Source organism: Triticum urartu, chromosome 2 (assembly GCF_003073215.2).
Source record: "Triticum urartu cultivar G1812 chromosome 2, Tu2.1, whole genome shotgun sequence".
Classification (NCBI taxonomy): Eukaryota; Viridiplantae; Streptophyta; class Magnoliopsida; order Poales; family Poaceae; genus Triticum; species Triticum urartu.
Window position 1 is genome coordinate 44086845 of NC_053023.1, and position 13314 is coordinate 44100158.

Genomic DNA, 13314 nt, shown 5'->3' on the forward strand with positions numbered 1-13314 from the left:
CTATAGCGGGTCAAAGTGGGCCGTTTTTCGGGCCAACCCACGAGCACGTGTGCCCCTCATGACACTAAATATTATGTGGCTTTTCAGTGGCACACCATGTGTTGTGTTCATCTAAGAGGCCCGATGAGGCGAGTGTATGTTTTTAACAACTTGTTTTCCTTTGGTAAAAAGTTACCATCATGTTTATATTGTAAGTTATCGGTTACGCGGTGCTTATATTATCATGTTATTCACACAAAAATTATCGGGGATGTTTTGAACAACTTTTCCCTGGGACAAAAAGTTATCATGGTGATTCTAGGTAACTTATCAAGCCCGCAGTGCTTAAAATATCATGCTATTTACACAAAATTTATCAGGGGTATGTTTCAACAAACCCCCCCCCCCCCCCCCCCCCGGCACACACGGGTCAAAAACTTATCATGGTGTTTAGTTATCGCAGTGTTTTCATGCTATTTACACATAAAAATATCAGGGGAGGGAGGTATAGTACCGTGCTATTTACATAGAAGATACCAGAGTATCTTTTTTAAAAAAATCTTCCCTATGATCAAAGTTACCATGGTGTTTCTACCTCAGTTATCAGATGTGCGCTGCGTATATTACCATCTATTTACACATAAATTATCGGGTATCTTTTCACATTTTTCTTTCACAATGGTTAAAGTTACCAGGATACAACACCATAATACATATGAAACCTTACACTAAAGTTGCAAAATTATCCATTCGTGGCCTATATACTCCCTATCAGACTATCACAAACAACAAACCAACAACTACAAATCCAACAGATTTCTGCTTCCAAATGCTAGTCAACAGCACAGAAAAAAGGCTAGCAGTAGCAAACGATCAATTTGCAATCTACATACTTTACTTTCCAACTACAATCAGGATAACTGGAACAATGTCACCTTGAAGTCCACACCAGGCTATGCCTAGGCCGGCAACGGGAACCTCATTCCAACCGAAATGTGCATGCACATTGTGAGGCATAAGGTGAAGATGGCCATGGACTTGGCGCTCATGTACTTGACGGCGACGAGACCCCTTTCAGTGATTTCGTCACGGGCAACGACAATGCTCTTTCGTGCACCAGCGGACACCCGCTGAGTCGAGAACTCGAGGAATGACCGGACCATCTCTGCGGTGACCCTGCCCGTGACATCCAGCACAAACCTCCGGTTGCTTGGTATGGCCAATGTGGTCGATACTCTCTCCATTACACAGCTAGGACCTGAATTGCAAACCTCTTGCACCACTGCTGCTTCAGCTCGAGAAATGGAGGCCTCCTTTGTGACCTGCCGTGAGGTCCTGACAAACGTCTCGACGGTGCCGTTGCAGACGGACACGAGCAGGTCCTTGAGCTTGGCGTCGTGCTTGGGGTCAGTGACGCCTGCGAGCACCTGGTCGGAGGTGCGCACGGCCGCGGTCCTGTCGAGGTAGGCGGCGACGGCGGTGCTGACGAACACCCGGACGAGCTCCGCGGCGGCCTCCTTGCCCCTGTCGCTGCACAGCGCGGCGAGCCAGTCCGGCTGGCCAGGGGCGCGGGGCCGGGCCTCGGGATCACGGCAGGAGAGTACGAGGTTCCTGGCGAAGCTCCCGAGGATGGCGGAGGCGAACCCGGCGCCGTCGGGGGAGAGGAGGCGGTCCAAGATCCGGTCGTGCAGCGGCGGGGAGGGAGGATCCGGGCCCCGGGCGGCCCGGTGGGAGGAGAAGGCGCGGAGGGCCCCCGAGGCGAGCGACTCGGAGAGGGCGGAGGCGGCGGAGGAGACGTGGTCGGAGGCGGCGAGCTTGGAGAGGACGAGTGCGGGGAAGGAGTGGAAGAACCGAAAAAAGTGGATCATGCTGCGATGCCGATCGAAGGGACACCGAGTGGTGTGGCAGTTTTGCAATCGGGCACAGGGTTGCCAAATACATATTTCGTTATTACAAATATGAAGAAAAAAATTAAGGAGCTTCTAGGTCAAAGCATGCCTCAATAAGATTACCTCTTTCTTTTCTTGCACTTAGTCCACTTCCATTAATTGGCAGTGATATTTGACTAGGTTTGCTGTTCCAATCAATGCATCGACTTTCTCTTCCTCACCTTTCAATTGAATAAAAAACATTGACAGACATGTTTTCACATGAACTCACGTCCATGTTGGGAATCTTCAAAGGTGCGCCTTCATTATTGAGGAGATTTCACGTCGAACGAGGGGTTTCAGGTATCCAAAACGTATCACAGAAGTATCCTAGGAGTATCAAACATTATTTTCTTTTCTTAAAATCAAAATGTCGAGGGATACTTACGGGATACGTATCGGGAAATATCGGAGCAATATCCGACTAGATACGCGCACTTTCTGAAGTATCCGTGCAAGGTAGCTCCCACGGGCTTTTGCACGCATCCCTGCTTAACAGGAAAATGCAAAAGACAAACAACGGCTACTAAAACCTCTACCATTACTGAATCTCATTTGAGGCTTTGAGCACGTGTTTCTCTGTTTCGCAGATGGTACCGGATATTGCATTTGACTCTCTGCACTATAGCTGTTCTGGATTTTGGCTGTGGGGTAGCAAGTTTTGGGGCATTCTTTCCTTTTATGAAGGAAAGTTTTGGATATAATTTTATTTTATGAAGGAAATTTTGGGACATGCTTACTTTGACGTGATGTGTTACATAGTTTCCACCTGATTACTTTTCTATATAATCCACTTAATTACTATTATCATAATTTATCTATTTTTAAGATGGAATCCTGCTCCTGGAGGTTAATAAAATGCATGTAAAGATATTGCTCCTTTATCTGGTAAATTTGTTCCTTTAGGGCTATGTTATTTTTCACATGATGAATCTATAATTGTTTGATTTAGCCAGAGTAATGTTTTCTTTTCTAATAAATTTTTTATAGCATTGCTTATATCAGGTCGAGAAGCCTCTCATAATGACATATTGCATTTGTTTTTACAGATAAACTTATTTTTATGGGATGGAGGACCTCAACCCAACCATGTTGGGAGCCTGTGAAGAAAGAGCATGTACGTTGCTATTGGAGGAAGCCTTTAAATAACTCATACTACATGAGTTGTGATCCTGGGTCAAACCTCCACTTTATGACACTGATGATAATTCCAAATATTGTCTCGTATCTTTAACCCCACCTGACCTGATTTTATTAGTTATAGGCCTCAATTTGTTCTCAACATTTGCATAATACTAAATTCAGAAAGATGATCTTTACATATAATAAAAACTGTGCATACTTTTTTAGCTTTGTGCTGAACATTTGCATGGTTATGCAATTGTCTCTTGCAAAGTAGTTTCATCATTTTTTCGTGAGTTTTGATTTATGTTTTGCTGGTTATTGATGCGTGAATGCATGATATGTAACTGGCTTCTGCTTTGCAAGGCTGTGAAATACATAGGTTGATCTGACGCAAGCAACTTTGTCAACACACTATTTTCTAAAATGAGTAATCTTGTTACTACCTCCCATTATTGTGTGCAGATCATGCTATGTTTACGGACCTCTAGCTTACATGGCTGGCTCTCTATTGCAGTTTCATTTCAGATGCAACCTTCAACTAGAGGTTTATGTTTCCTAATGGTCGATTTCTTCTTTGTGGATTTTTCTTTTGATTATGTTCACAAGAAGGTGTGCAATTGTCTGTATTATCTGCCAAGTTTCATGGAAAACCTTTTGTATGGCAGATTTTTGTTTTTGAAGGTGAACTTTGTATGACTATTTTATGGTACAAATACTGAATCCCCCCACACCCCTCCAATTTTCCTTTTTTGTGAATTACGATCTTGAAGTGCAGGTTTTTAGTTGACAAAATAGACATGGAAAAAAGTAAGGCAAACATCTCTGAGAAATAATCATCTATATAATAAAACATGTCCATTGTCCTGTAGCTACGAAAAATTGGTTGTATAACATGTCTTTTTATGGTGAGGGCGTGAAAGAGGATAAGTGGCGTAGTGATATCTGCTTCATGCGGTGGCCAAGATCATCGCCCTAGGATTGGCCACATTCGGAGGCATTGCAATCACAGTGGACACCCTCGGTACGGGCGTTTAGGAGGATAAGTGGTGTTACATAAAAAAAAAGGAGGATAAATGGTGATACGGGTTGGACACTGTATTAAACAGAGGACCTAGACCTATCGTGGGCCTTAAAGTGTCACTTATTGGAGTAGGGGTGTACAGTTTTTTCTCCCGTTACAATGCACGGGCATGTTTCCTAGTCTATTTTAAAGTGCAAAAAAATGTTGCCAGCCAAAGAATCGAACTGTAGACCTCTTAGCGTTTCCTTTTTTCTGTTTTAAAGTGCAAAAATGTTGCCAGCCAAAGAATAGAACTCTAGACCTCTTAGTTACCTGTAGCTACGAAAAATTGGTTGTATAACATGTCTTTTTATGGTGAGGGCGTGAAAGAGGATAAGTGGCGTAGTGATATCTGCTTCATGCGGTGGCCAAGATCATCGCCCTAGGATTGGCCACATTCGGAGGCATTGCAATCACAGTGGACACCCTCGGTACGGGCGTTTAGGAGGATAAGTGGTGTTACATAAAAAAAAAGGAGGATAAATGGTGATACGGGTTGGACACTGTATTAAACAGAGGACCTAGACCTATCGTGGGCCTTAAAGTGTCACTTATTGGAGTAGGGGTGTACAGTTTTTTCTCCCGTTACAATGCACGGGCATGTTTCCTAGTCTATTTTAAAGTGCAAAAAAATGTTGCCAGCCAAAGAATCGAACTGTAGACCTCTTAGCGTTTCCTTTTTTCTGTTTTAAAGTGCAAAAATGTTGCCAGCCAAAGAATAGAACTCTAGACCTCTTAGTTCTCAGCGTAACGACCCAACCACTAGAACTATCATGAACTTATGGATGGGAACTGCTTCCGTCCTTTTTGTTCTTTGCTAGTTCGCATCTCTTTTTCTTTTTTCTATTTTTCTGTCCTTTTTTCCTTTTCTATTTATTTCTTTTTCTGAAATGCGCGATTGTAAATCCGTGAACTTTTTCTTCATAATCAACGAACGTTTTTTCAAAAATCCATGAAATTTTCTCCAAATTGATGCACTTTTTTCAAAACTTGTGAACATTTTTTAACATTTCATGAACTCTTCTCAAAAATCCATGAACTTATTTTTCAAATTTGATGAACTTTTCTCAAATTTAATGAACATTTAAGATTCGTTTTACTTTTTATGAAAATTAATGAACTTTTTTCAATTTTTGATGAACTTTTTCAAGTTTGATGATTTTTTTAAAATTTCATGAACTTTATCTTAAATTCGATGAACTTTTTTCAAATTTGATGAATTTTTTTCAAAATAGATGAACTCTTTTCAAAATCAATGAACTTTTATCAAAATCGATGAACTCTTGCTCAAATTTGGTGAACTTTTTTCAAATTCAATGAACTTTTTTTTAAATTCGATGAACTTTTTTTCAAATTCACGAAATTTTTCCATTTTTGTGAAGTTTTCTTGTCAATTCATTGTTTATGTGAATGCTTTTTAATATTTATGTTTTCTTTAGTCAAATAATCCATGGTTTATGTGAATGCTCTGTTTTCCTTATGTAATCAACATTTTGCATTCGCCTTTTGCTTTGTAGCACGTTGCTGGGCCGGCCCACTTCGCGTCCGTGCGAGCGCCAGCGGCGCGAAGCGGCGCCTACAGCGCTCACAATGTATACCTAGAACCACCCGCGCGCTTCGAAGGCGAGAGCTGCCACAGCCCACAGCCCACAGCGTCGGGCCCTGCCCATGTGCGTCTTGCAGCAGCCGACACGCGCCCCACTTTCCTCGTCACCTGCTCCACCGCCGCTGCCGGCGGCGGTCCTCCCCATCCCCCGGTTCCCTGCTCCACCCCGCTATCGGCGGAGGCCCTCCACACCCCAGCGGTCCTCCCCACCGCCATCCCATCCCAGTGCGACGAGGGCAAGAGTGCAACACCACGGAGGGATCGACGCAGAGCAGCGGCCGCCTATCCGCCAAGCCTACGGCCGGTTTGGTCCAATATGGACAAAGTTCTTCATTTTATCCTCAGGAAGAACGGCCTCGGCACCGAGGGCGCGCCACCGTTGCCGGACGACCTCCGGCCCTACCGAGAATTGTACAAAAAGCCTCCGCCGAGCAATTTCATTGAGGCACTAACTGCCCTGGTTGAATCTTCAGGTTCGGGCAAGAAGAGATGATGGGCTCGGGACACGCGGTGCAGGCTATCCAGCCCTGATCTCGTGCCCCTTGCGATGTGTGCCACTTTGTTTACAATGTTTAGTTCCCTCTCTTGTTGTTGTTGTCTGTTGTGGGTTGCTGCCTGTGTTGCTGAAGCTTTGTTCGTCAATGTTGGGCGGATGTTGTGTCTGCTGCTGTCGGCTGCCAATTCGTGCTGCTATATGTTCTTGTTTCTGCTCGGTGATGTGCAAGACAGATCTTGCCAGTGCTATCTCCATTGTGGTGGTGTCTCGAGTTCTTGTTGTTTCAGCTTGCAATGTTCAGTTGGAATGTAAGCGGAATTAACAACCCCGCCAAGCTCAGCGCCGTTAGATTGTTTGTTGGATCGCAGAAATGCAGCGTTTTCTGCCTCCAGGAGACCAACATGGCTTTGATCACTAGGGAAGTGGTCGTGGAGACTCTCAGCAGCCGGTTGGGGGACAATTTCATCTTCGAACCACCAGCTGACAGAACGAGTGGTGGAATTTTTATTGCCTGCTTAGATGACTTCTCTTTACTGCATGAGGTGTTGGCTGATGGTGCTCACTCCATCACTGGCCATGAGTACAGGGGTGACGGCACCAGCTGGTCGATACGGGGTTTTATGGACCTCTAGAGCATGATGAGAAGCTCGCGTTTCTGCAGGAGATCAGGAATGTCAAGATTGTTGTGTAGCCACAATGGTTTATTTTGGGAGATTTCAACCTCATCTGCCTGATACGGGATAAAAGCAACAATAATGTCAACCTTTGGATCATGGGTCGCTTCCGCTCGACCATTGACGATCTTGAGCTCAGAGAAACGCCACTTGTGGGAAGGAGGTTCACTTGGTCGAATGAAAGAGAGAATACCGTTCATACGAAGATCGATCGTCTCCTCGTCACTGATGAATGGGAGCTTGCCCATTTTCAGTTCCAGCTTTCCCCGGCCTCCATGTGTGTCTCAGACCATTGTTTGATTCTCCGCACGATGCATATCACTCCAAGGGACTTCAGTTTGAATCCTTCTGGTTAAGGGTGCCAGATTTCAAGCAGGTGGCCAAAGATGCATAGGACAAACCCATCTGTTCCATGGATCACATTAGGGGTCTTCACATCAAGCTCAATCGTGTCAACCGTACACTCAAAGTTTGGCATAATTCCAAGATGAAGTAGACTGCCTTCATGTCCAGTTTGGCAAATGAGGTCATCTTCAGACTGGATGTGGCTCAAGAGGAGAGGGAATTGTCAATTGAGGAAAAAATAAATCTGAGGAGGCTTCTGAAGAACACACTGCTGGGATTCGCTTCCATCAACCATACCAAATGGAAGCAGAGAGCTAGAATTAACTGGATCAAAGAAGGGGACGCAAATGCAAAAAAAAAAAAAAAAAGTGAGCTGCGTGCAAATAGTCGTTGAAAGAAATATCACATTCCATCCCTGATTGCCCATGATGAGTTGGTGTTGGAGCATGAGACAAGGCTGCTGCCCTTCTGGACCACTTCAGAGTAGTTATGGGATCACATCATCAGCATGGGGCTGGGCTGAACTGGGAATCCATCAATCTGCCGCAAGCTGAGCTCTCTCATCTTGAGGCCCCTATCACGGAGGAATTACATGCTGCACTTTTTGGCCTTCCTTTGAATAGGGCTCCAGGTCGACGCTTTTAGTGCTAAATTTTATTCGGCTTGCTGGAGCCTAGTAAAGGATGATCTCTTGGCGGCCTTCAACCAGGGAAGATCACTGGAACCTGCTAAACACAACCAAACTGGTGCTGATCACAAAAAAGGAATTCAGGTCAATCAGCCTTATGTATAGCTGTGCGAAGATTCTGTGCAAGTTACTAGCCAATCGTTTGGCACCAGAGTTGCAACATCTGATCTCTGTTTGACAGTGTGCTTTTATCAAGGACCGTTCCATCCAAGACAACTTTCTCTGTGTGAAAAATGTCTTGAAGGAAGCAAAATCAAAGAAGATGCCTCTGGTTTTCCTGAAGCTTGACATAGATAAAGCCTTCGACTCCGCTTCTTGCTGGAGGTTATGGCTCACATGGGTTTTGGTCAGTGGTGGAGGGACCTAAATTTGTTGGTGCTGGCTTGATCCTCGTCTTGTGTTCTCCTTAATAGTTCTTCGGGGAGGCCTTTTCTTCATAGGAGGGGATTGAAGCAGGGGGGGCCCTTGTCCCCTATGCTCTTTATCCTGGTAATGGAGCCTCTTCAGCGGATCCTTGTTTTGGCCACTGATCGTAATATCTTGTCACCTCTTCGATTGTCGGCTGCTCGGTTGCATGCAAGTTTCTATGCAGCCGATGAAGCCTTGTTCGTCAACCCGCGCCACAAGATCTTTCGACCGTGCAAGCGATTTTGCAGCTGTTTGGTGATGCCTCAGGCCTCCACAGCAACATCGGCAAGTGTGTGGCCTACCTAGTCGGCTGTGACAATCTGGATATGCAAGAAGTGCTCCTGAAATTTGGTGGCTTGCAGGAATCCCTTCCCTGCCGCTACCTTTGTCTGCCTCTGAGTATTAGAAAGCCGAGGAGGGTTCATGGTCAGATTGTCCTCGACAAGATTGCTAGTAGGCTCAAGAAGTGGAAAGGAAAACCCATGACTTGCAAGGGTCGCCTGAGTTCATTAATTCGGTTCTCACCTCTACGACGACATATTTCTTATTTTCCTTCCTGGCTGATAAGTGGATGGTCAAGAAGATGGATAAGCTAAGGCTAAATTTCCTTTAGAACGCGGATGAGGAGGCGCACACGGGCAAGTGTATGGTTAATTGGAAGAAAATATTTGGCCCCAAGCAGTTAGGCGGGCTGGGCATCAAAGATATTCAAATACAAGCTTACAGATGGGAATGGTTGGATTGGGCACCGGCTGATACACTGTGGAAAGGAACTCTCACCATGTGATGATGCGGATAAGCAGCTATTTGTTGCCTGCTCGTCTATCACCCTCGGCAAAGGAGATAAGGCCTGCTTTTGGTAAGATAGATGTCAACTTACTCTTTTATATTTCGGTTTTGCTTGTGAACTTGTATCGGATTACGTACTTGGTGGAGACTTTGCTTAATAATATGGTTGTGTGCATCAATTGGTGCAGAGGCCGGGGGTAATCCTCCTTTTCGAGAGAGAAAAAAAGAAAAAAAATGTGTTCCGTGTGAGATCGCGCCAGAGATTTTCGGTCTTGCCAGGCAAAAGAACCTGCTCTTGGGCGAGGCTCTTGCAAATAGCAGATGGCTCACAGGTCTGCACAGGATTTCCTCCTGAATCCCAGTTGGATCAGTTCATCGACGTCTGGGGTTTAATCCAATCGGTTCAGCTTATGGTGAGCTGTGACTCGGTCACTTGGAAATTATCTGCTGATTGTGTTTACTCTGCGAGATCTGCTATCATGCTCAGTTCACTGGATGGATTCTGCAGCCGGTGCTTGAAAAGATTTGGAAGGCCAAAGTTGAGGGCAAGGTCAAATTCTGCACGTGGCTTCTTTTGCAGAACAGAAACTGGACCGTGGATCACCTAAGCAACCGAGGATGGCCGCATAACGATAGATGTGTCCTCTGTGATCATGAGGATGAGACTGCTCGGCACATTACGCTTTCATGTCTGTATGCCAAAGTATGGCAACTATTCAGCATGAGCAGAGCAGGCCGTTGGTGACAGCAGCGGCGCTTCAATCTTCCTCAGTTATTGCTGGTGACGGGAAGTGTCAGCGGGGAGGAATGATGCCATGAAGCAAGAAAGGATCACGCTGGCGTTGTACACCGCCTGGCATCTTTGGAAAGAAAGAAGCAGGCGGGTTTTTGAGCACAAGGAAGCTCCTCCTGCTTGCCTTGGCATTTGCGATGACATCAACCTCCCGCGTAAGGCTAGAGGGTTACTGATCTGAGCACCTGCTGCTTGTTTTTGCGGCTCATTTTCCAGTTTCTCTTATATGTGTCCTCTGGTGATGTTTCACTTACCTCTCCCCTTCTAATAAAGCATAAGCAGAGCTCCTGCTGTTCTTGTAAAAAAATCCTCCAAAATTCCTGTGTTTCAAAAGTTCATGTATTTAAGATCCTGTAGGATTACCTCAAAAAAATATCCTGTAGGAATTCATACTAGATACTATGTTACATTCCATTCCTATGTTTTCCCCATTAGTATGTTTCATGCAATCGTCTTTCTATAACTGATAAGGTGCAATAGAACAACATGAGTGATGATTCAGTTAACGAGGTAAAATTTGATGGATATTGGCCCATGGTGACTATTTTCTTCTCTTGTTATTGATGTTGTTTCAGTTGTGATTCATAACCTGTTGATATTTTTCTTCACCTCGACAGGATTGAACATCCCCTCACACTTTGTTTGATGAAAATCAGGTTATGCTTTTTTTTGCAGGTGAAAAATCAGGTTATGCTTGTTTGCAGAGCAAGGTTTATTGATATTATACAGATCCAACAATCCGTTACAGGATAGGATTTAGATCATTGCATTAGCTGGTTATATAGCTGATGAGAAAATGCATATCGCTCCGATTATAGAGAAGGATACTAGAGAAGCTTCTGGCATTGAAGTTGAACAGGTATCTACAAATTTCAAGCAGAGCAGTCGCTACTTTCTTTTTCCTTTGTTCGTCACTGTTAAGTTCAATTATCAAATAGGAAAATTAATGGTTATGCCTTTACTGTATGATCTCCTGAACATAACTTGTATTTTACTAAGTTATGATGTGTTAAGCATGACTTCTAAATTTTGATAGCTAATTTTCGCACTACTATTTTTTTCCCTTACGATTCTGGAAAACATGGCCAAGTTTGCTAACTTAGCAAATCCTGGTTTTCACCGGAAGGGTATTCCCTTGCAGGTTGTTGGTTGATCTTGGTTTTCACTGGAAGGATATTCCCTTGCAGGTTGTTGGTTGATCTTTGTTTTCACCGGAAGGATATTCCCTTGCAGGTTGTTGGTTGATCTTGGTTTTCACTGGAAGGATATTCCCTTGCAGGTTGTTGGTTGATCTTTGTTTTCACCGGAAGGATATTCCCTTGCAGGTTGTTGGTTGATCTTGGTTTTCACTGGAAGGATATTCCCTTGCAGGTTGTTGGTTGATCTTTGTTTTCACCGGAAGGATATTCCCTTGCAGGTTGTTGGTTGATCTTGGTTTTCACTGGAAGGATATTCCCTTGCAGGTTGTTGGTTGATCTTTGTTTTCACCGGAAGGATATTCCCTTGCAGGTTGTTGGTTGATCTTGGTTTTCACTGGAAGGATATTCCCTTGCAGGTTGTTGGTTGATCTTTGTTTTCACCGGAAGGATATTCCCTTGCAGGTTGTTGGTTGATCTTGGCATGCTCGCTGTTTTCTCTGGTCATTGTAGCAGGCAAGCCATTTCTAATATCTGTTTCAGTGAGACCATTATGTTATGTCATTTGTTCCTTGTGTTTTGATGGGCTCAACTGTAGCTAAACTGAAAACCAGCACAGCATGTATCTCAGTTTGAGTAAAAGATGTGCATCCGAAGTTGCCTATATTACATATTATTCACATTTTGCTCCTGACCTTTGACATATATCTAAGGGAGAACGCGTCGTGGATGGTGGCTCTTGCTGTCTTGGATTGACATTTTGACTTGCTTCTTTTGCGCACGCTATTGCCTTAAGGGTGCAATGGGAATGCTGAGACGAACTGATGCTTAGCGGCCATGGCACGGGCTGTTGCTCATATCTGACGATTTGGTGCATGATGTATTTCGCAGTTTGGTACAGATCAAAACCAGTGATGGTAAGAAAATGCTCTTTTGGTGTGAGCGATGGCTTAATGGACTTGTTGCGGAAGACATTGCTCCACTTATTTGTATGCAAGTGAGCACACACACGAAGAATGGGAGGATAGTGCACTGCTGCTTGTTACTTGTGTCTGCGACAGGAGGATACTGTTGATTATATCATCGTTCAGTGGGTGGTGTCGCGAGAACTTGGCGCAGATGCTTCTGTGATCTGCAAGTCAATGTGCCTTGCCCTATGGCTACAAATACCTTGGAGGCATGGTGGTTGAATGCTAGACTTAGTTTTCTGGGCAAGGATCGTCAAGGCTTCGAACTCTTTGGGCATTCTATAATTAGTTGGAACCTTTGGAAGCAGCGTAAAATACAAGAGTATTTAGCAATAGGCAGCAGCAATTAACCATACAGCAGGTCAGCAGTTAGTTGATCTCAACCTTGAGGATTGGAGGGAGTGGAAGCTTGCAGGAGCTGGAAGCCTTGATTGTTTTGTGAGAATTAGAATATGTTAAGTATGTAAGGAGTTGATTTGCCTGATTTGGATGTCAGCATCCAAACTCCATTTGTTGTAATCTATAGAAGATGTCCAGCATCTTCTTGTAATCCCGTTACAGCACTGCCAAATGAGTTCTTCTGGCATTGGGTTTTTTTTAACTAATTCTATACGCATGCAACACTAAGTCCTAGATATGGTACTTACGGAGCTTGTGCTGACGAGCAAAGTAGTAGAATCAGCATAAAAGCACCGAAAACGGGAGAAAAAAAAACAGACAGATCTAGTGGAATTTTGCCAATGTGTTCCTACACCGCCTCATAATTACTCATATCATGGTTTACCAAGGTTATCATAATTTTACTCCTCAGGTACTCCTAGTTGCGATAGGCAATAATTACATTTTATGCAGTAATGCATCCCATAGTTACTCCATAAGTACTACTTGTGATACTAGTAATATTACTACGAAGTTACTGCCGCTTTAGATCCATGAACTCAGTCCTTCTTGGCGGCCTTCAGGGCGGCCTTGCACTCCCGATCCCCGTGATAAAGGGTCTTCTTTGCCTCCTCCAGGACAGTTCCGCACTTGCGGCAACGGTGCTGGTTCTGCCCCTTGGTCTTGGTCTTGGTCTTGGCCTTGTCGCCGGCACCCGTGCACATCAGACACGCGAAGATATGGATTACAGATGTACAACGCTCCCGAAAAGCTAAAGCCATGATCGAACGGAGATCCCATATATAACGCAGCAATCTACTGACTGCATCTCTCGATCGGACAGCAAGCGGTGGAAACGGGAAGCAAGCGCCGGTGATTCGAGCAAGCCACACAAACAAGGGGGAACGATGCGCGCATGTACAGCCCGAACCCATGAACCC

At 44.5% G+C, this 13314-nt stretch overlaps 1 protein-coding gene and 1 long non-coding RNA gene across 2 annotated transcripts; one reads left to right on the forward strand and one right to left on the reverse strand.

Annotated features, from left to right (window-relative positions):
- Positions 1–689: 689 nt before the first annotated feature.
- Positions 690–1847, reverse strand: LOC125534936 (protein PHLOEM PROTEIN 2-LIKE A10-like). Its single transcript, XM_048697992.1, has one exon. The coding sequence runs from the start codon at positions 1845–1847 to the stop codon at positions 939–941; it is 909 nt and encodes a 302-aa protein (XP_048553949.1). The 3' UTR covers positions 690–938.
- A 3887-nt stretch (positions 1848–5734) lies between these two features.
- Positions 5735–12600, forward strand: LOC125535555. Its single transcript, XR_007294726.1, has 2 exons — positions 5735–9168; positions 9287–12600. It is a non-coding gene; the product is annotated as an uncharacterized LOC125535555 (long non-coding RNA).
- The last annotated feature ends 714 nt before the right edge of the window (positions 12601–13314 follow it).

Coding starts and splice junctions, on each gene's coding strand:
- LOC125534936 (XM_048697992.1), bottom strand. CDS start 1,847: ATGATCCACTTTTTTCGGTTCTTCCACTCCTTCCCCGCACTCGTCCTC.